The 21,596-nt window shown below is 42.3% G+C and overlaps 1 protein-coding gene across 1 annotated transcript in view; it reads left to right on the top strand.

Annotated features, from left to right (window-relative positions):
* Window positions 1–21,596, top strand: part of ptprn2 (protein tyrosine phosphatase receptor type N2) — a gene marked incomplete at its 5' end in the record, with an annotated part of 180,087 nt that overhangs the window by 137,870 nt on the left and 20,621 nt on the right. The window contains 4 exons of the mRNA XM_080793327.1: window positions 5,725–5,943; window positions 10,238–10,441; window positions 15,821–15,968; window positions 17,239–17,312. Of these exons, the coding sequence (XP_080649453.1) occupies window positions 5,725–5,943; window positions 10,238–10,441; window positions 15,821–15,968; window positions 17,239–17,312 (645 nt within the window). The remainder of the gene's footprint in view (window positions 1–5,724; window positions 5,944–10,237; window positions 10,442–15,820; window positions 15,969–17,238; window positions 17,313–21,596) is intronic.

Genomic DNA, 21,596 nt, shown 5'->3' with positions numbered 1-21,596 from the left:
ATTTTCATTTTTTTGTACAATTATTTCCTTTTGGAAATATAAAATGTCTTGCACGTGGTATTACTTAATCTTTCAACAATTTGGAGAGAGTGTTATTTCAGATGTCTGTGAATATTCTCATTTGAATTATTTACGATAGGCCTTTTTTAACTTATGAACCCCAATTTGAAACTTGGGTGCTTTATTCTTTACGAAAATACAACAAATTGTTTATAATATCTAGTATACATTTGGTGCTGGATGTTGTTGGGCATTGGTGTGTTGGGCAGACTTTTAGGCTTGCACTAGTCAGAGGTATTGTGATTTGACTGGCCGCCCCAGTGCCATCTCTCTGCGTGACCTTTCCGCTATCATTTGAATAATCCAGAGGACCGAAATCCATCTGCCCTTTGTCTTGTCTTGCAGATTGGCTAATCCAATAGACAGAAGGAAGATGAATAGGCTAGAGGAGGGACAGACAGAAAGGGGGGAAATCTGTTAGAGAGAGTGAGTGATAACTTAAATGAGTTGGTATCCCGAGCAGTGACGCGCACACGCATACACATGCATGGAAGCACATGCGCGTGCACATTGCACACACACACACACACACACACACACACACACACACACACACACACACACACACACACACACACACACGCGCGCGCGCACCCACGCACGTGTGCATGCACACACAGATGCACGCACGCACTCACATACGTACGCACGCACTCAGCATGTGACTTGTGAGAATATTAGTCTTAGTCAAGACTTTAAACGGAATACGGATAATTTGGATTTAATCAAATGTGTAGGCTTTTTTAAGTTGACATTTACATGTTATTAAAAGGTATAATTTGTGTCACTCTTGGTCCCTCAAGAAAATCATGTTACATTTAATGTATAAAACTATTATTTTCCACTTACATTTATAAGGTTAAATATAGTATTGCTTTATTTGTAATTAGTTAGTCAAACAATAAACACCTAAGCTAAAATTCCAGTTTTCTTTCTTAGCTGTTTTTTAGCGGTGTCTATTAATCTGTTGCAATTTTCACTTATATATCAGTTGGTTATTTTCAACAACAACAAAAATGAATCCAATGAACAAAACCTCTGTAGGCGTTAAAAAATTGTTCTCACTCTCCATCGACCCCCACCTCCCTCTCTCTCTCTCTCTCTCTCTCTCTCTCTCTCTCTCTCTCTCTCTCTCTCTCTCTCTCTCTCTCTCTCTCTCCCTCTCTCTCTCTCTCTCTCTCTCTCTCTCTCTCTCTTTCCTTTTGCCTCTATCACATTTTCTCTGTCTCCTTAAACCTCACCCGCACTCCCCATTCTCGTCTCTCCGCTTTTGGTCTACCATCTTAAAAAAATAAAATATAGACTATACCCACCTCACTTCACACACATATATATATATATATATATATATATATATATATATATATATATATATATATAATTTGTATCTCTATTGGTTGATTTTGAGCAGTTTTTTGAATATCCGAGAATGAACATGAGAGGAAACATCATGAGGTTAAGGAAAAGCTAGGAATGTGATGGAGCATTTTGAATTTAATTTTGGATTCTACAGGCAACGCCATCGTGGGTATATTGTGACTAAGGGTTGACATTTTTAGCCATAGTAAATGAGGGAAAAGAAAAAGATGTTCAATGGTGTGACCTGGATGGAGAAAGATAATGGCTCGGAGGCATTCATGTACAAATCCACGCATTCTCGCTGTTATAAACCTAATGTTGGCACTTATTTTCAAAATGTCAGCTCAATATGTAACCATTAAATGGTTATTCTTTTTAGTCACAGACAGATAATAATGGAACACATAATTGGAACGAGGCTGTTTTTCTTTCTCTGCACTCAAATTTGAGACTCTTCAAGACACTCAGCTGCAGTCTTTTTCTTGTTGGTTGATTGATAGAGTTGTTCCGATACTATTAAACAAGTATCGTAAAAGCTGCCGATACTGCCTAAAATGCTGATATCGGCAAGTAGCCTATATGTGTCAGTCTACGCCATTCTGCTACCATGTAATTCATCACATGATGATGTAATGTCCTTTACAGTCATCAAATATTTTGTATTTGGAATGCTTCAGTTGATGTTGCAATATTGTTTTATACTATTACTGTACTATTTACATTATTATTTTGCTAACTTGTAGCTGCACTACATTTTTACTTATTCCTATATCAGTGGTCCTCAAAGCATTTAAGTTCAAGGACCCCCATAACTCTCAGAGATACAGGCCTAGAAGAGCCTGGGATGGGATGGGATGGGATGGGATGGCATGGCATGGCACCCAGATGACCTACTGTACCTACCTACTGTACCAGTGGTGGGGAAAAGTACTCACATTCTTTACTTGAGTAAAATTATCAATACTGCAGTGTAGAAATACTCTGTTACAAGTAAAAGTCTGCAATTCAAAATGCACTTGATTAAAATGACAAAAGTAATTGGTTGGAATAACGTGTTCCTTCCACGCGCTACATCCAACCAGGGAAACTCCCCCCTGTCAGGTGTAAAGGAGCAACTTGGACACTCAGGCATGAAGGAAGCATGAGTTCAAGTCCGTTGCTCTCCCCTTGTCCCCCATATATGGGGACTAGGTTGGTGGAGGGTGTGTAGAGCCCAGGATCACATTAGATGATTGATTGACACAGGGGTGAAAAATGGGTTACAAAATTGTGGGATAAAAAAATATATAAAAAATAATAATAATAATAATTGGCATGAAAATGTACTTAAAGGACCAAGAGTAGAAAGTGCTCATTATGCAGAATGTCCCGTATCATACGTTTTCAAATCTTTTGATAATAGCAGATCTACATAATATAGCCCAGCTTGTAGATCGGTGATTTTCAAATGGCCAAAATGTATATACAGTATAGGGCTGAATTGGTTAATGTATGTTATGTAATTATAATCACATTCTGCAAAGTAACTAAAGTTGTCAAAAAAGGTGGTGGAGTAAAAGTACAATATTTGGATCCGAGATGAAAAATTACATAAAATTGGGAAATACTCAAGTAAAGTAGAAGTACCTCAAAATTGTAATGTACTTGTTACTTTCCACCACTGATACCTACCCCCTTCAAGTCGAACAAAGTTTGGTCACATTTGTACCAAGCAGTGACGTTAGGCGGTTTGGGGAGTAAGAGTGATTATAAAGACCCACTACACATACACAACATGACTACAACATTCACTATCACCAGCCTCAGGGTTATGAACTGAATTGTTATTGGTCTGAAATGAGGTGCTAGGGGGTGTAGTACTTGAACAGCTATCCTTCAACTAGGTTATTATTTTACCCTCAGTCTAAATGTCAAGGTGCTGCTATTTTTCTTGCCACTCACCGGATTCAATCCACCCATCCATGTTTGAATATTGTATGCAGGGAATTGGACAGAGCTACTGCCCCAATATTATTTGTTGGTGCTTGCCTTTTACACATCAATATTGGCATATTGGCCAATAAGGTTATGGCAAATGTTTTTTCTTTTATTTCTTTTTTTCCTTTCTTTCTTCGTCATATTGATTTCAAGATTCAAGGCAAATAAAGAATAACAGTAACAATGACAAATAATAATGATATGGAATAACAGCAGTATAGTAAGAAGACAAAACCAATATCATCATACATTAGTCGTAAATGTCTCAGTACACATGAGGTGCTTATAGGTGCTCTGTGTGCATGTATAATGTGCACACTGTGCAGTATGTGTGTCTACTCTGCATACATATCTACAGTATTTACATGTATCTCTGGGTGTATGCGTATTTACATTGTGTGCATATGCTTTGATATCCAAAGTGGCATGTGTACTAGTGCGTGGTGTGTGTGTTTAAATACTTCTCTTTGGCTAATATGGTAGACAACACTCAGGTTCTGCACATGCTACAGTATTATTTACAGCTCTGTACAGAAGTATTTAGAGACATTAGCCAGAATAAGAAACGTCAGTTTGAGGATGATTTCAAGACATGTATCTAGACAATGAATTATTATGCTCAAAGAGCCACCTGTATCACAAACGGCAAACGGGAGGCTATGTCTATGCGTCTACATTTTCATATCGTCAATAAGGGGAAATCTTTAACAGTTGTTATCAGGTCATTCCCAATTTTCACTTTATCGCATAATGCAAAGCAAAGTTTGCATTAGTGTGTTTCTACAGGGAATAGTCTTACAGTATAATATGACCATGGCCATGAGAGGACCAATTATTATTCAAAGTCCAATTACTTTTCCTACAGTCCTGTCATTAACATACAGTATGTCTTCCTTTTTTACGCTGGAGCTCAACAGGGGCTGCTCTCCTTTAAAGTGCCTTACCACCCACCAGTAGAGGAAGTGTTGGGCAGTCCCATAGTTTCAGTGTGAATACAGTGAAAAGGGCCCTTTCTAATCAACCGGTCGTGGATCTATATGAAGGTCTGCTTTTGGACCACCTGTGTCTCTCTGTGCAGCCCTGCTATAGCCTTTAATCAAAGTGTCTTGCGGGCTGCATGGGGTCCTAATCCAGCCCACCTCAGCGACCAGAGGAGCTAATTAACCAGCAGCTTTTAGTGTCCCAACCTCCTGGAGACGCACAGTGGCAGACCACCCCAACCCCACCACTCCAAGACCCCTTCCCACTCCTCCCCTCCCTGCCAGGACTAAATAGGGCTGTAAATATCTATAGTGAAACACAGTGTGGAGGCATCACTGGACAGGGCAGCCTGCTAATGGGAGAATGGACTGAGTCTCTCTCTATACACAGTATACACAACCACCATTAGCACTGGCTAATGAGCAGGGCTGGTCCGATTGGACCGCCGTCGACACAAATAGCACAGCGTTTCATTTAAAGGAAGTTATTGGCTATAAGGAAGATGGAGACAAATCCTGTGCTTTTTCAAATAACGGCAGCGTGAGTCATATTGTGATTGCGCAGCTGTGTTTCAGGAAAGTGGCTCGTTTGCTGGGAAACGTTACCTGCTGGTTTGGTTTCCTCACTCCAAGTCCCCAGAAGTATAGTAGAAATACTAATAATAATAATTAGTAGAAATACACAGTTTGTGTATATTTAAAGTTAAATATATGATTTGGGGGAGTTGGGATTACAATTAGGAAAAGATTCAGTTTGGGTTCAGGTTTATATAGGAATAGACATTTAGAAGTTATAGGTTTAGGTGTGGCTATAGAGCTATGCCGGATTTATTCAAAACATAATGTGTGTTTGTGTGCATGTGCGCTCGTGTGTGCATGTGTCACATTTTATTTGTCTCTCGTAGAGTTACATAGGACTATATAGGCGTAGATCTATGACTGATTTATTCACAAAGCGTGCGTATGTGTGTGTGTGCGTGTGCGTGTGTGTGTGTGGCAGGCATGCCCAAGCCGAGAGCTAAGGCATCGGCAAAAGTCTGCAATAATTGGCAGTCGCCAATTATGGAGAAGGCGATGCTTTCTGTACCCGTGATTTGTATCCTGAAGCGCATCCACTATTGTTTGTGTTCAAGAATTTCTTGTAAAATGTGAATGCAAATAAAGATGTTAAGTGTCTGTGTGTGTGTGTGTGTGTGTGTGTGTGTGTGTGTGTGTGTGTGTGTGTGTGTGTGTGTGTGTGTGTGTGTGTGTGTGTGTGTGTGTGTGTGTGTGTGTGTGTGTGTGTGTGTGTGTGTGTGCGCGTGTGTGTGCGTGTGCGTGTGCGTGTGTGCGTGTGTGCGTGCTCCAGAGGGGCAGCCTGCCCCAGCTGCCCGTGGTGAAGGAGACCAGGGTGGAGTCGGGCCAGTTCCTGCTGCTCTCCGTGCTGTGCATGCTGCTGGTGCTGGTGGCTCTGTCCGCCTCCACGGCCTTCTTCTGCTGGCGCCAGCGCTCACACCTGCACCACGTCAAGGAGAAGCTGGCCAGCCTGGGGACTGACGCCGGCGCCGATGCTACCGCGACCTACCAGGTGAGAGCAACACTGAGTCAGTATATATACCCCCACACCCCCTCTATGCCGAGCAGCACTCAGCCCTGCAGTGTGTGTGTGGTCATTGGCTGAATGTGGATCTCGAAGAGGCTGGTGTTTCTTTTTCAATGGATGATGACACCTATGTGTGTGTGCGCGCGTGTGTGTGTGTGCGTGCGTGCGAATATGTTTAAGTGTGTATGTGTGCACGCGTATGTGTGTGTGCGTGCCTGTGTGTACGCACATAATATATATATATTTTTAATAGTTTTTAGGGATTTTTAGATTTACAGTATAGTTTGACAGGAAAGGCGGAGAGAGATGGGGGAAGACATGCAACAAAGGTCGTCCGGCTCGGGACTCGAACCCGCGACACGCTGTCATTACCAACCTGAATGCCTGGACCGCTCGGCCGGCCCAGACCACACACATGATTGCATGTCTGTGTGTGTGTGTGTGTGTGTACAGGGGAGAAGCCACCAGTGTGCCTATTCTCCCTGTGTCCCCATACAGAAACACGGGCAGCACGCATGTGTGTGCGTGTGCGTGCATGCCTGTATGTGTGTGAGTGCCTGATGTGTGTACTGTACATGCATGATTTAATGCGTGCGTGCGTGTGCAGTGCATGTGTGTGTGCAGTGCAGTGCAGTGCGTGCGTGCGTGCGTGCGTGCGTGCGTGCGTGCGTGCGTGCGTGCGTGCGTGCCTCTCTTGGTCCCTCCAGGACCACAGGCAGCCTAGCCCGTATTGATTCCACAGCGTTGGGGCTCAGCTGTGCCCAGCGTGGCACTCACATTTTATCTGCATGTAGCTTTAACATTTTCGATATATAATCGGGTTATCACATTGTTGTCACAGAGGTGCGGCGTTAGAATCGCCATTTCTTCTGAATAATGCCTCAGTGAGAATGCTTTATCAGTGTTATTTTTTTACCGTCAGAATTTATTGACCCATTATATTGTCCTCATTGTGCTACTATGTGAAAACTCATGGATTCTGTATGGGCCATTTAAGCTCCATTGACCTTGTGGATTGGATAAGGTGTTTCAAATGAGGGTTGCTTCTGTGAGAGAGAGAGAGAGAGAGAGAGAGAGAGAGAGAGAGAGAGAGAGAGAGAGAGAGAGAGAGAGAGAGAGAGAGAGAGAGAGAGAGAGAGCTATTAGCAGGGGGGGGGGGGGTCTGATCTGATCCCACGACCTGGTGCACATCTCTGGGGCTCTTTCCTCTGGCCCCACCCCCTGTAGCCAAGCACATACTCCAATCATATCCAGCGTGTTAGTGTAACTTGGACAGTGTAAAAGGAAATGGTCGATTTTCACTCATGACTTTTCAGTGTATAGACACCCCCCCCGGTCCCCCGGTCCCCTGTCCTCATGACCCTCCAGGCGTGCCGTGCAGCTCCGGTGCAGCACAAGCACTCTGTGGGGAACGGTTGAGCAGCAGGATGAATTATGAGGTAGACCCATGGATATTGCCCCGAGGGCGAGGCCCGGGGCACGGCTTCATGGCTCCCAATGATTAAAGTCTGACGGGCTGCATGCGTGGGGAAAGCCCAGCCGAGAGCCGGGGCTTTGCAGGGTCTGTCGTCGTCCCCCGACCCCCCTCCACTTCTCTCCGGAGAAAGATGTCACTGTGATAGATCAGGAGTTATCAGCATCATGTGCAAGGGTCATCACCATGCTGGCTTGTGTTGTGGTGGACTTTGCCCGCACATGAAAAAAAATGAGTGGATATTACCAGAAACATGAATATAAAGTGCTAGCCCTATATGACCATAACAGGTCTGTGACTCTGAGAGTGTTCAAATGTCCATTTGTACACTCTCAGAGTTAAGGGGTCCTTGCAAATAAGACATTTGAGAACCACTAGTATACTAGTTGGACTCCTATGTGCCATAGTGTTGTAGTAAATAAATGTCATATATTATTCTGAAGAAAACCTGGAGACTTGACATTCAGTAACTGGGTCAAAATTGGGCAAAAAACAAGAACATGACATTATGGTGTGTGTCACTTGCCACAGACAAGACCAAGTCTATGGCATGGACACATTTGTCTGCGTACAGACATGCTGATGATCCCTGATTGTGTGCATTTTACAAGGCGTGCGGTCCCCTCGCTGGCTTTGCCACCGTCGATGGCTCCACTCCAGCTCCCTCTCACGGGCTCTCGTCTGCCTGCCATTGTGTATATGGAGATAATGGTCAGAGCACTGGCCAGCCTGACCGTATAGGCCAGTGGTTTTCAACCAGGGGTCCGGGGACCACCAGTGGTCCTTGCGGGGGTTCCAGGTGGTCCCCAGCTAAATGATGGAGAGTTGGTTACCAAATGGACCCTTATAGATCTTTAACTCTTGAGAGCGTAAAATGAAACAGGTCCATTTGGTTTCATTTTACGTTAAGAGTTAAGAGTTAACTTATTGGTAAACATCTGCATTGCTTAATTTACAAGTCTACACGACTAGAGAATGTAAAATATTTTGGTATTTCGATCAACGTTTGCCTGTTATCTCTCCTAATGGTACCAACCGGTACCAAAATAAAAATAATACCTCAAAATTGTACTTAAATACAATAAAATGTACAATAAATGTACTTAAAGTTACTTTATACCACGTATATGGAAATATCAGTGAGAGCACTGGCCAGACAGAAAACCCAACATGATTTTAATACTGATCCATGGCGAAATGAAATAGAGAACTATCCACCCAGAGATAATAAAGGTGACAATATCTTATGAGGGGAGAGAACGAGACAAGGTGTGTGTGTGTGCGAGCATGTGTGGTCACCTTTGTAGGATTGTGCATGTTAAAGGTTTGATAAGATTGCATGCACCCATCAGACATTGAGGGTTTTCTTTTCACCCTCTTCTCCTTTCAGTTCTTTTTCATTTTGTGAAAATAAAGAAGAAGAAGGAGAAAAAAAAGGACTGGCACGGCTTGATAATGGCTTGATTTTTTTTTAATGGGCTGTCTGTGCACAGAGGCATGCTGGGAGAAAAGCTGAGTGATTGGGATAGTAGTAATCTGTTTGGCGCAGGAGGGTGAACTATTTTTTTTATTTTTTATTTTTTACCAAAGTCTCCAAATTGTGATATCTTGCCAGAAGGGGAAATCATGCAGTGCTGTACAATTGTATCAATGCCATGTCATCTCTGGTCGCATCAGCATCACATTGAAAATCCTATTTTGATTTGAAGGTTGATTCGCTTGGTACATTCATTCAGGATAAAACACAGGTTCCATCCTTCGCAGGAGAGAATGTAGAGATACTGCATTCAGCTTTGGTGCCTGTGGTGATTCTGTTCATGGTTGCTTTGTCAGGAAGAGCTCCTTTATACATTCATGAAATGTAGAGCAATTCACTCACAGTATCTGGCATCCAGGTACACAGTAGACAGTACACATTAAATGTATTCTGCAGAGCGTGTTTTTACGTAATTATAAGCTCCGTAAACCAACAGGATAAGCCATTAATCTACAGAGACATGGGGACAAATGAAGTCGTGTGAGTTGTCAGGGTTTTACAAGGTGTGTGTTTACAAAACTCAACCCTGGGGGGAGGCCGGCACAAAGCTTAGTGCACACTGCATGTATTGATATGTATTATGTATTGAAAAATATTATATGAAAGCCATGCATGGAACCAGGTGTATAAAAAATATTTTTTTTTGAAGATTACCTCTGAGACAATCCATGAGCTTTCTGGCTCAAGGTGTTTATTATCACATAGATGCACAATGCAGCAGGTAGCAACATTGCAGGGAATGTGTGAGCATACCTCAACAGTGAGATTAAGAAATGCACACTGTTATCCATGTAAACAAAAACCAAAAAAGAAAGAAACGAACAAAACTATTACAAACAATGTAAAAGTAACAAAATACAATTGAAAGGAAATGTTTTAAAGTTACATTTAAGAAAAGCAATTGGCAATGTGTCTCTAATGTTTGTTTGTTTTTCCTGCACAATAATTAAATGAATCCTGCCATGAAATGGTTCCATGTGTACACTCTCGGAGTTACACACCCGTACGGGACCATTTGGAACACTTTGAGGCCCACTTGTATACTGTAGCAGAGTGTTTCCAGTGAGCAAACATGCACAATGGCAGCACCCTGACTCTGTTTGACCAGAATGGAACAGATAAGAGCCTTCATTAGTATCATGGGTAACACCTGTGAAGGAAGTAGGGAAGTGGCCCAAGTTCTTTCCAACATGGCGTGTGTGCATATAGCCCATTGAAAAGAGTCATAAGACTGATGGATGCCCTCCTCCCCTATATATTCCCAACAGGAGCTGTGTCGTCAGCGCATGGCGATGCGCACGTCGGAGCGCGTGGACCGCCCGGAGACCCTGCGTCACTCGCGGCTCAACAGCGTGTCGTCGCAGTTCAGCGACGGGCCCGCCGCCAGCCCGTCGGCGCGCAGCAGCACCTCCTCCTGGTGCGAGGAGCCGGTGCCGGCCAACATGGACATCTCAACGGGACACATGATACTGGTAAGAAGACGTGGTGGCGTGCAGAGAACATTCGAGAGGCTAGGGCTGAAATACCCTAAAAGGGCGAAAATAGCAGGCGTCGCAGTGCGTTGAGAGTTTGAGAGCTCGAAAGTAACTTGTAGATCAGCTACTTTTGAGGCGCAACCCCTGCGTTGTGGCGTACGACCTGGATTTCTACACGAATTCTTTCAACACAAAATGCTGCGTTCAAGTTCAGGAGAGTTCGGAAAAAAGGCAATTCTCCTGAATGCTGATGCATGGCACCAAGCCGCTAGTAAATACTGTATTCAAGGTCTGGCTGGAGAGGGCACACAACACATTGTGAGCTTTATAGAGCGAATATTTCGGTGCCTCCTTCTTATGTTATTTGACCCTTTGGCCAATGTTTCACCAGTTTTTATAGTATAGTTTGCTGATTACTTTTGATGCAGTTATGGTCTTTTTAAAGTATTAAAAAGGTCCTAAAAGTCCTTAAATTGTCACTTCACTGTCATCTGGGGACATTCAATACTTTATACTTCACAATTCGATTTAGCAAACATACTGGGCGATAAATGATGAGTCACAGTAGAAGAAAGAGTGAGAGGGGGAGAATGAGATGAGGTGGTTGAAGGGTGACTTGTATTATAAATGTATACCCAGGCCATCAACCACTTGAACCCAGGTGTCCACATTTAGGGCATGTCATTAAAGGGAAAACAATAATAAAAAAAGAAAAATCATAAAAAGTGGTTAAGGAGCCTTCTGGCTCCCAGTGCCCTGCACCAGTTAGCTGTACATACAGTACATCCATTCACCCGTAGCTTCTGGCCGTGCATCGACACCTTTTCCCAACGTAATAAATCAGCATGACTCCACATGGCAGCTCTGCAAACATTCATACCTGCGAGGCCCAGTAGCTGTAATGGGTTTTTGAACTCAAGTTTGAACGAATATACATTACACTACTTGTGGCGGTTCGACTCATCAAGTTAAGTTTACAGAATCATAATCGTAGTAGTGTTCTTTTTTTGCTACAGTATATATCAGGGTGAGATACTGAGCTTATATAGACTGTAAATATTGTTGATGGTGAGTGTCTACTGCATGCTTGCCTGCATGTTTGGCCTGGTGCCAGAAGCCAGCAGCTTTATTTCCACCTGTTTTCGTTCTTTCCATCTGTCTCTCTCCATAACAAAACTCTCGGATCTTTATTTATTTTGTATATTAATTTTTAAGTTTAGTTTTATTTTCTCTTTCTTTATCTCAGTGACGGTGTCACCTCTCTCTCTCTCTCTCTCTCGCGCCCTCAGCTTTTATCATACCGTCCTTAATTCCCTCTGACCTCTTTGTCATGCCGTCTTTATCCTCTGTGCTGCAGCTGAACTGAGAGAGATATTGTTCTCTGATAATGAGAGATAATTAAATAGGATCATTACGCTGTTATTGTTGTTTGAATATTGCTGTAATTTAGTTTAAAGCTTTCGATCTCTTTTTTGTGGTAAATGTCAGTTTCACGCACACACACACACACACACACACACACACACACACACACACACACACACACACACACACACACACACACACACACACACACACACACACACATGTGCACACACACACACACACACACACACACACATGTGCACACACACGGATGGATTGTTTTAATTTTGTTCAACTTTGGTTTCATTCATTTGAGACAAGCTTGATAAAAGAGATGGATAGATGCCTCGCAGTGTTTCCATTAATGGCGAGACCATTCATCACAATGCACGTCTGGCTTTTGTATTGGGCGCCTATAATGAATGGGACTGCATTTGAGTAATGCATTTGTATTGGTAGTAATAGATGGGTTTGGTGGCACTCGTCAAGGCTTGTTGTGAAAACCCCTTTTGAAAACGTCGACAATGGAAAATGCATTGAGCCCCACAATAACAAAAGGGAGGCAAAGACCTCTTTCGCTAGTTTCGCTAGCTTGCTAGGAGCAGCTCCTCCACAGATTCAATGCATAGAAAGGTAAAGCGCGCAGGGACCTTTGCTATACTCTTTCATGTGCACAGTGATTGACATGGAGATGTCCTACTGGGGTTGGTCTTTAAGATTGCACTGCCATCGCACATGAAACCATGTGTGAGATTGCTTGTTATCACTGATCTCACTGTGAACCTCTCCTCTCCTCTCCTCTCCTCTCCTCTCCTCTCCTCTCCTCTCCTCTCCTCTCCTCTCCTCTCCTCTCCTCTCCTCTCCTCTCCTCTCCTCTCCTCTTACTAAGAAATGCACACATTGACATCCGGTCAACATGGTTAGTGTAAAAAAAAAGCCTTTCGTTTCACAACTACTGTACAACTGGTCATTCTCTGCGTGCTGAGTCACCACCTGTTTCTCACCACATCCGCTCAGAGCTCTGTCACACCAAAGAAACCTCCGTCTCCTGTCTCAGATAGAACCCTCTCCTCTCCCCCCCCCCCTCCTCCCCCATAACGCCTGCTGCCAACGCCGCCTTCTGCATCTGCGACGTGATACCGCAACACCTGTGCTCGCTTCATTTATCCCTGCCGAAGGGCCGTGAAGATCTCATCATTGGCACATTTAATATGGAGAAGTTGTGTCACAAACGCATCTGTCTCTGACTGTGTGTGAACCGTTAGCTGTTTATACTGCGTCTGTTTTGTTGGAGTCTGTAGTTCAGCACCATGGACAGCGCTGTACAGTTAGATCACTGCAGCAGGCTTTGCTTCCCGTGAATGCGCGGAGAGCAGCAGAACGCCTCTGCATGTTTTATTTCTGCACAGCACAGTAACAGGGTCAGGCTGTTGTTTCTTTGTTTTCACTCACCTTAATGATTGCATCTAAGAAAGAAAGAAAAAACTATAAATGGCTTTCATTATGTTTCAGCTCTTCATTTCCTTTTCTTTTTTATAAATGATATATTATATATTATCCATATTTGTCATGGATTTTGGCTGATTTCAGTGGGAATGCCTACTGAGTGGCAAAAAACTACTTTCTGGCCTTGACAGCCCATACATCCAAACGGGAAAGTCCTATCTGATTGCATTAAACTCACTTTATGCATACCTTCTCTCTACTGTACGTGCTTGATCTGTTATAAAACACAGAAGCTATAATAGATTGCGTTTCACAATAGTGTAACAAAAATTACATGTTTGTTGTTGCTCATACGGCCATTCTTGCATTGAGGAATACCTCAATCCCTGTGCGGCACAGCCTTGAGGAACAGCCCCCTCTTTCTACCTCTCCATATTGTTGTTCATTCTAATTTGACAGCGGGGTTATATAGACAGTAATGTGTTACCTGTTGTGTCTGGCTCCCCTGGTTGTCCCCTTCATACCAAACACCCTCTGCAGCCGGGGAGACTGCTTAGGGAGGATTAAGCATTGTTTCCCTGACACTCGGGCTCCCATCTCAGCCTTCTGATTGGCAGACATAATCCCCCCATTCACTAAAACCTTCGTTACCCTGTCTCTGGAAAACTCCATGGTCCACTGCTTCCCCCTAGAAGACGGCCTGGGGTGTTGCGGGGGGTGGGTTGGGGGGAGGAGGGGGTGGGGGGGGGGATCTCGATAAGGCGCTTCTGGCTGCATTGCATCACGCTAAAAGATGATATGAATTCGGAATGAAATTAGTTCAGGGCATCGTTTGAATGGGACAGGATGTAATTTAGAGTGGTTGTATGGAGTACATGGAGATGTAATGTGTGCATTGGTGAGGGAGGTGGGATGCTGTCATGGCTGGTGGGCAGAGAGTGTGACAGGAGCGTAGTGGTGACAGGCTGTCAAGTGGCCGTAATGGCACATTTCTCCCAAGAAAACTGCATTTTGTGTTTGAGAGAGAGAACCCCACTGCAGTGCACATGCAAATGTGGCGAATGGGTTAAAGGCTGCTATGTGTTAAGTTTCATTGTTTTCAATAGACAGACATTTACCCTCAACAAGATGAAGATCAAAATGGAAGAACATGGGATCAATATGCCATATACTACTCACCACTAGTCACCATTTGTGACTTTGTGTCTATTGAGCTCAGGCAGAAATTCTACCATCTCATTGTATGTTTGCAGTGTTCAGAAGAGAACAGCACCAAACCAAACCTTTTCAAGCTGATTTGTAATGGTCATACATTCTTGCATGGTGAATATCTGAAATGATGGACAATAAATGGGTAATTGCCTATTATGTGTGGTACACGCTTTTATGTGATAAATAGCCAGGCAGAAATTGTATTGTATTATTAGCCACAAAACACACCTTTTCTTTTATAGCGATCTAAATTGACGGACAAACAGATAATTGCCTGGCTATTGTTTGTGGTGCAGTACATACTTATTTTGATTGTTATCGAGGCAGGAATTGTATTCTGAAAGGTCTTGGATTTCTCCTTTTACATGAATAAGCTGGAGATAACAATAGGAGTGTCATCTCTCTACTCAGCTTACCTATTCTGTATTTAATGTGGGACAAAAAAACTCACCGCATCTGGGTATCACTTTCATTGTATTAGCCAGCTGATCCCTGACATCAGTTTATGAGTCTGTAATCTTCTGCCTTACACAATGGCGGACTAAACCATTTAAAGCCGTCGGGAGGGACATCATGATATGGGAGAGAAAGAAAAACCCGCGGAGCCCCCCAGAATAAAAAGACACCTCTAGCCAGCTAAATTCGGCTGAACCCCCAGTGACTCACCCTGGTTCAGGAAGTGAACACGCACACACACACACACACACACACACACACACACACACACACACACACACACACACACACACACACACACACACAAAGGCACACAATACCCCCACCCCCTTTTTTTTCTATTTTTCTTTGTCTCTCTAGCGAATTCAATTTCGTCTTCTCCGAGTGCCAGCTTAAATGCAGACAATCTTATCAGTGGCTGTGCAAGCAGTGAGGGACGTGACTGAAACACCCCTGAAGTATTTTCAATGCACACCAACCTTTCACAAGTGTTAATTGTGGATGGCATTGTTTTTTGTTTGGCGGTGGTGGTTGTTGTTGTTTTAGGATTGGTCACCTCCCATCCACATAAACACAAACAGAAGCAGAGCCCTCCGCCCCGTGGTTCCGCTGTACAGCAGCTTAAGGATGATAACGCTCCATGACACCTGGATCATAGTTTGAAAGAGTGGTTCTGTTGTCATTGGTTCATCATTTTACTCTGGTTTAATCATCAAGCAGGTCATTGTAACGGGCTGAAATACAATATATATTGAAACAAGCCGTCGTATGATCGTCATTTTTACTAATCAACAAAAAAAAATGTCTTTCTGTCGTTGTTAGAACTCATCACTTTCTGTCTGAAGAAATGGCGGCTAATTTTTGCATCCTTTGTGTAACCCCCCCCTTCCCCTGCAGTCTTACATGGAGGACCACTTGAAGAACAAGAACCGCCTGGAACGGGAGTGGGAGGCCCTCTGTGCTTACCAGGCTGAGCCCAGTGCCTGCACCGTGGGCCAGGCAGAGCACAACTCCAAACAGAACCGCTCGGATGCTGTCGTCGCATGTGAGTACATCATCATCGTAACCTTTAGACTCGGAATACAGTTGAGAGGCAGGCCCCTTTAAAACATAGCCGTTATACAATCTTGAACATTTCCCTGAATTGACCCAAAGAAGGAAGTGAACTGATTTTTAAGGACTTCTGAAGCTCATTCCGAGCAGATGGAGCACTGACAGAGAATGCATGCAATACAGATACTGTAGGCCTACGTTTTCACTAGTTTTCTGTGTGAAATATCCTGCCCAGTACAGGCATTGCAGGCTCACAGGACAATCATGCAGTACCACAGGATGTCCACAAGGAAATTCTGCCCATTAGGAAAGTTCTATTGTTGTCTATTAGGAACTGTTGTCCATTAGGAACTGTTGTCTATTAGGAACTGTTGTCCATTAGGAACTGTTGTATTAGGAACTGTTGTCTATTAGGAACTGTTGTCTATTAGGAACTGTTGTCTATTAGGAACTGTTGTCCATTAGGAACTGTTGTCTATTAGGAACTGTTGTCCATTAGGAACTGTTGTATTAGGAACTGTTGTCTATTAGGAACTGTTGTCCATTAGGAACTGTTGTATTAGGAACTGTTGTCTATTAGGAACTGTTGTCCATTAGGAACTGTTGTCTATTAGGAACTGTTGTCCATTAGGAACTGTTGTCTATTAGGAACTGTTGTCCATTAGGAACTGTTGTCTATTAGGAACTGTTGTATTAGGAACTGTTGTCTATTAGGAACTGTTGTCCATTAGGAACTGTTGTATTAGGAACTGTTGTCTATTAGGAACTGTTGTCTAATTTAATTTTTTAACAGAGACTACACGACGTCTTTTAGGATTTAGGAATTTAGGAAATGCCCAGTAAAAACTATAAGGCCAAACCTCAATGAACAAAAACATTGTGATTAATGATGAAATTACAAAATGAGGCTTCATTCACAACATGTGAAGAGATCAAGAGAACATAATTATTATGAACAGATTATCACAGGTGAATAAATAAGTAAGTGGTTAATACTCAGCTGACATCAGTCCATATCACTTTCTCTTGGAACAAACAATACAATACCTACATACCTAATGAAAATAACGAAATATATTTTTATTGGTATGACCATGACGGGCCGCAGATACATTAAGCAGGGGCCGCGGGTTGAGTAGCACTGGAGTATATGAAATCTGTTGAAGTTATAACCCCTATATTGTGGCTTTCTCAACATTTTATCTGAGGGGGAGATTGAAAGATTGAAATATACCTTGATGAATTATGCATCTCCTTTACAGATGATCATTCCAGAATAACCTTGAAGGCTGAGAATAACCATGGCAACTCAGACTACATCAATGCCAGTCCAATAGTGAGTATTCTTCCTTCACTATGAATGAGCGGTATCGTGAAACGTCACCTCCAGAAATGTCCAAAAGCGTTACTTTTCAGGAAAAGACGCAAATAACCTCTGTTCTAGGCATGTAACACAATTATGGTGTGTGTGATATGAAATGTGATCTTTAATATTCAAGTGCTTTTGGAGAGAAATGAGACAGACTCCATGCAGTCACTTTCAGTAGTAGAGCACTGTAGAGGGGAGGTGTGTGTGTCTGTGACTGTGTGATGGTTGTTGATGCTTATATATTATTTATATTAATTCATTATTCATATTATGTCATTTTTCTGGAAAATACTTTTTGTTTAAAATATCGTGAAAAATTGGATCGTGTACCTCATCGTGATACGAATTGTATCGTGAGTTGAGTGAATTGGTACATGGTCGTTGATGCTCATTTATACATCAAGGGAGGCAATTATGTTTCTGCAAAATAGTAATCATACCATCAAACCATAGTAATGGATGGACGGACGGACGGACGGACGGACGGATGGATGGATAACACAAAAAGCCCCAGGGGCTTGTTTCCATTTTGGTCCATTGTATTCAATTCATCAGTAATGAGGATCCAATGTAGTTATTAGCGATCTACAGGCTCACAAGGTGTTACAATGCGACGCATTGTGTGATCAGCTATTTCTGCTCATTTTCAACACTCTTGTATGATGAAGTAGGGCCTTAATTTATGGAATTAACAACATTAAATGTTCAAATATGGAGCTATGAGGTTTCAGCTGGCAGCAATGGTATGATAATAACCTGTTGTAGTTGAATTTAAGATTTGTGATAACTATTAGCTTTCCATGTTGTCAACCTCTGTTGAGCATTCAGAGTGTCATGTTGAATCACACTTTGCACTTTAGCTGCTAAAATGGCAGCTTCCTAGATAACTCTTGTTTTTCACATCTGCATCAATTTTTTATTTATTATTATTATTATTTATATTTTATTTCACTATACAAATGTATCTCCCAAACCAAACCAGACGGTCCTCCTCAATGGTGGGAACAGGCTTTGGTTATTTTTCTGTATTTCTTCCCCCAAACATTTTACAATGATTGCCCGTTATGATTTCCCTCGGGGCTGCTGAAAGGGGATTCCATCAAAGAGAACAGGAAAACTATGCATTTCAAATACAGTGCCAACATTTCTAAGGAGATAGATAGGGCTGCACAAAGCGCGGCAGTAAAAGCCTATTACTTTTCAGAAACAAACAGAAGAGAGTTTTCAAGAGACTATTTATTCCTCAATTTTACTGTCGGTGTATTCAGGAAGGCTATTTTATTTAACAGTGTGCATTTGATTACTATGCAACAGTCTGAACAATATTGTAAGGTGAAAACATAATATTAGTGATTGACAGGTTGAACATGATATTCCCCACAATGTGCTGTAAACCAGTGTTCATTTTGTTGACTAAAATTATGTCTACTATCTACTATTATTAACTATGACTTATATTGACAATTTGGTCAACAAATTAAAACTAGACTAACAGGGACTAGTGGAGAAGAGATCCAGTAGAACTAGTCATTTTATGCTTGGTTACGCGATCTACAAGCCCATACAAGCTCACAATGCTGTCTGCGATGCATTGTGAGCTTGTAGATCAGACAGACAGACAGACAGACAGACAGACACGGACGAACGCATGCAATGGCAGCTCCAGTGGCGTTCAGTTGAAAGTACGGTAATTACAGCACAAAAGACGACCCCTGGCTGAGCACAGCAAAACTGTGATAATTATGTCTGTCAATGAACATGCTGTCTCTTCCTCCTCATTAGCCTCACTAAATCATGTGCCACCTCTTCCTTGGAGTCCAGGGTCACATTAGCCCTGAAACATGACTTTCATGATCACGACAATCACCCTGTTTTGAGCACCTTGCTACATTTACAATATTAAAGTCTACGTAAATGTTCAGATTGCAAATATAAAGTGCTCACCCCCTGGGGCCACGGTTGTTAGAATTGTGTGCGGGTATTGGCACCCGTGCATTCCATATTGTTCAATAAAAAGCATTTTCATCCGACCGTCGGACAGTTTTTCGCCATTATGCTTTCAACTACGCGCCCCTATCGGTTGGGAGGTGTACAGCACTCTGATATATTATAACTTTTTGAGACAATGGCCACCGATGGGATTAAAATGCTTTTTATTGAAGAATATGGAATGCGCGTGTGCTAATACGCTCCCATGCAAAATATAACATCCATGGCCCGGAGGTGAGCACTTTATATTTGAAATCTGAACCTTTGTGTAGACATTAACGTTGAAAATTTAGCAATGTGCGCAAAGCAGGGTATAGTGTAATTCCAGACCTTTAACAATTTGAACTCTCAATATTTGGGAATCTTCACATTTAGCTCTGTAGCCTACTTGGTCTGCTCTTTGTGCCCTCTTTTGTGACGATCTTGAGCTTGTAGATCTGCTATTGGTGTAATGGATGCTAAGGTCCCAGCTGTGTGGTTAATGTAAAAATAACTCTGCTTTGCAGAGTCCAAAGATTTGTGGGTTTTTTCCTCACCAACGTTTGTGGCTCTGTGATGCTGGTTTAGTGAAAAGCAGAGTGCCGATGCGACCGTGATAAACTCACTCCACCATGCGTTTAACGCTGTCTAGCTCATACAAACGCAGTATATCACAGGTGCAATAATGAGGCATTGCAAGTTGAGATGTTCCTGCGGTACACATTCTTTGTACAAGCTTTTTCAGCACAAGCTATTTTCCTTCAAACCAAAGAGCAATTTGCATTCTATCTTCTTAACACAATGGCAACGGGAGGACAGCAGAAATGCCAGGCTATTCTTTCATGTCTGTGCTTTTAGTATTCATGCAGGGATGCGAGCGCACAGCCTGTGTCCTTGAGATTGGCTAAACGGAGTGGCAGCTTGTGCACTCAGCACTAACTCTTTCATTTCTGTAGAATAAAAAAAAATCCATGCGTGGAATTTCAACCAGGAATGAATGATGGAGTATACCCAAGCTATATATAATTGGACGCGATTTAACACGTCGAAATGAAAACATCATTTTCCATCTTATGTATTTGTTTGGTGGAAATTACATTCACTGTAATGGCAGGACAATCTATTGATCTACCAGCTACCTATATTTCATACACACAGTTGGTGTGGGCAGTTCAGAAACCTGTCCACCAGTGACATCATCGATGGATGGGGAATCCAAGCTAATAGAAACTGCAGGCTTTCTATTCCTGAAAAGTTGCAATGCGAAAATGGAAGCCATCGTTTTCACGATAATACAATCTAAATATTCTTTTAAAAGAAATCTTGTTTAAAAAAATGTGTTTCTGAACTGCCCACAGCCATATGAGACACAGACAAAGTAGAACAAAATGGTGCTATTTTATCATGAACATTAGTGAGGACCAATTATATGAAAATAGGTTGAAAAGTAGTGAAGTGGTCATTTACTGGCAACCAATATTTAAGATATTAGTCCTTATGTTTACAGAAAGTAACAAATAAGTATAACATTACAGAGGATTCTGATCTACAGTACCTTTAGCTGGTTGGATATGATAACCCTAACCCTAAAGTACAACAAGTATCATGTCCAAGTGTCCGTAACCATTCCTAACAAAGCTAATCAAATACTGTAAGGTGTAGACTGCTACTCGCATATAGTTGTGCCTGCCGTCTGTGGCTGTGATGAATGGGACAGCTCCGGGAAGGGCCCTTCACAATTAAGCGTCTCCCTTTACCTCCCAATGAACTACATTCTACACTGCTTATTATTGGCAGGAAAGGTAACTTATCAGCGTGTGGGAGAGAGAGAGAGAGAGAGAGAGAGTTTACAGTTTACTACCACGCATCGGAGCGGGCCCTTCCCCCCCGCGGGCCCTTCTTGTACAACCTACTGTGTAGAATAGATCATACTGGAACATAAATAGAGATATGAATAATACACAATGTGTCTAATTATAAAGCTGAATGTGCTGCTAGGCTATTACAAAACAACAACAGAACATAAACTTACATCTACAGTGAGGTACTTGAGTACTGTAGTTGTAAGTACTGTGCTTGGACCCCAGGAAGATTAGCTGTTATGCACCAACTAATGGTGATCCGAATAAACTCAATAACCTTGAATATTTATATTTTTGGATACTTGTGACTTTCACTCCCTTACATTGTAGGAAGGGAACACAAGTACATTATGAATTAGCCCTAATTCAAATAATAAAGCAAGGCGAGTTTATTTGTATAGTACATAAATTTCAACAAGAC

Source organism: Protomyctophum bolini, assembly GCF_963924005.1.
Source record: "Protomyctophum bolini genome assembly, chromosome: 21".
Classification (NCBI taxonomy): domain Eukaryota; kingdom Metazoa; phylum Chordata; class Actinopteri; order Myctophiformes; family Myctophidae; genus Protomyctophum; species Protomyctophum bolini.
Note: the sequence above shows the minus strand (reverse complement) of the source record. Positions and strands in the feature narration are given on the sequence as shown.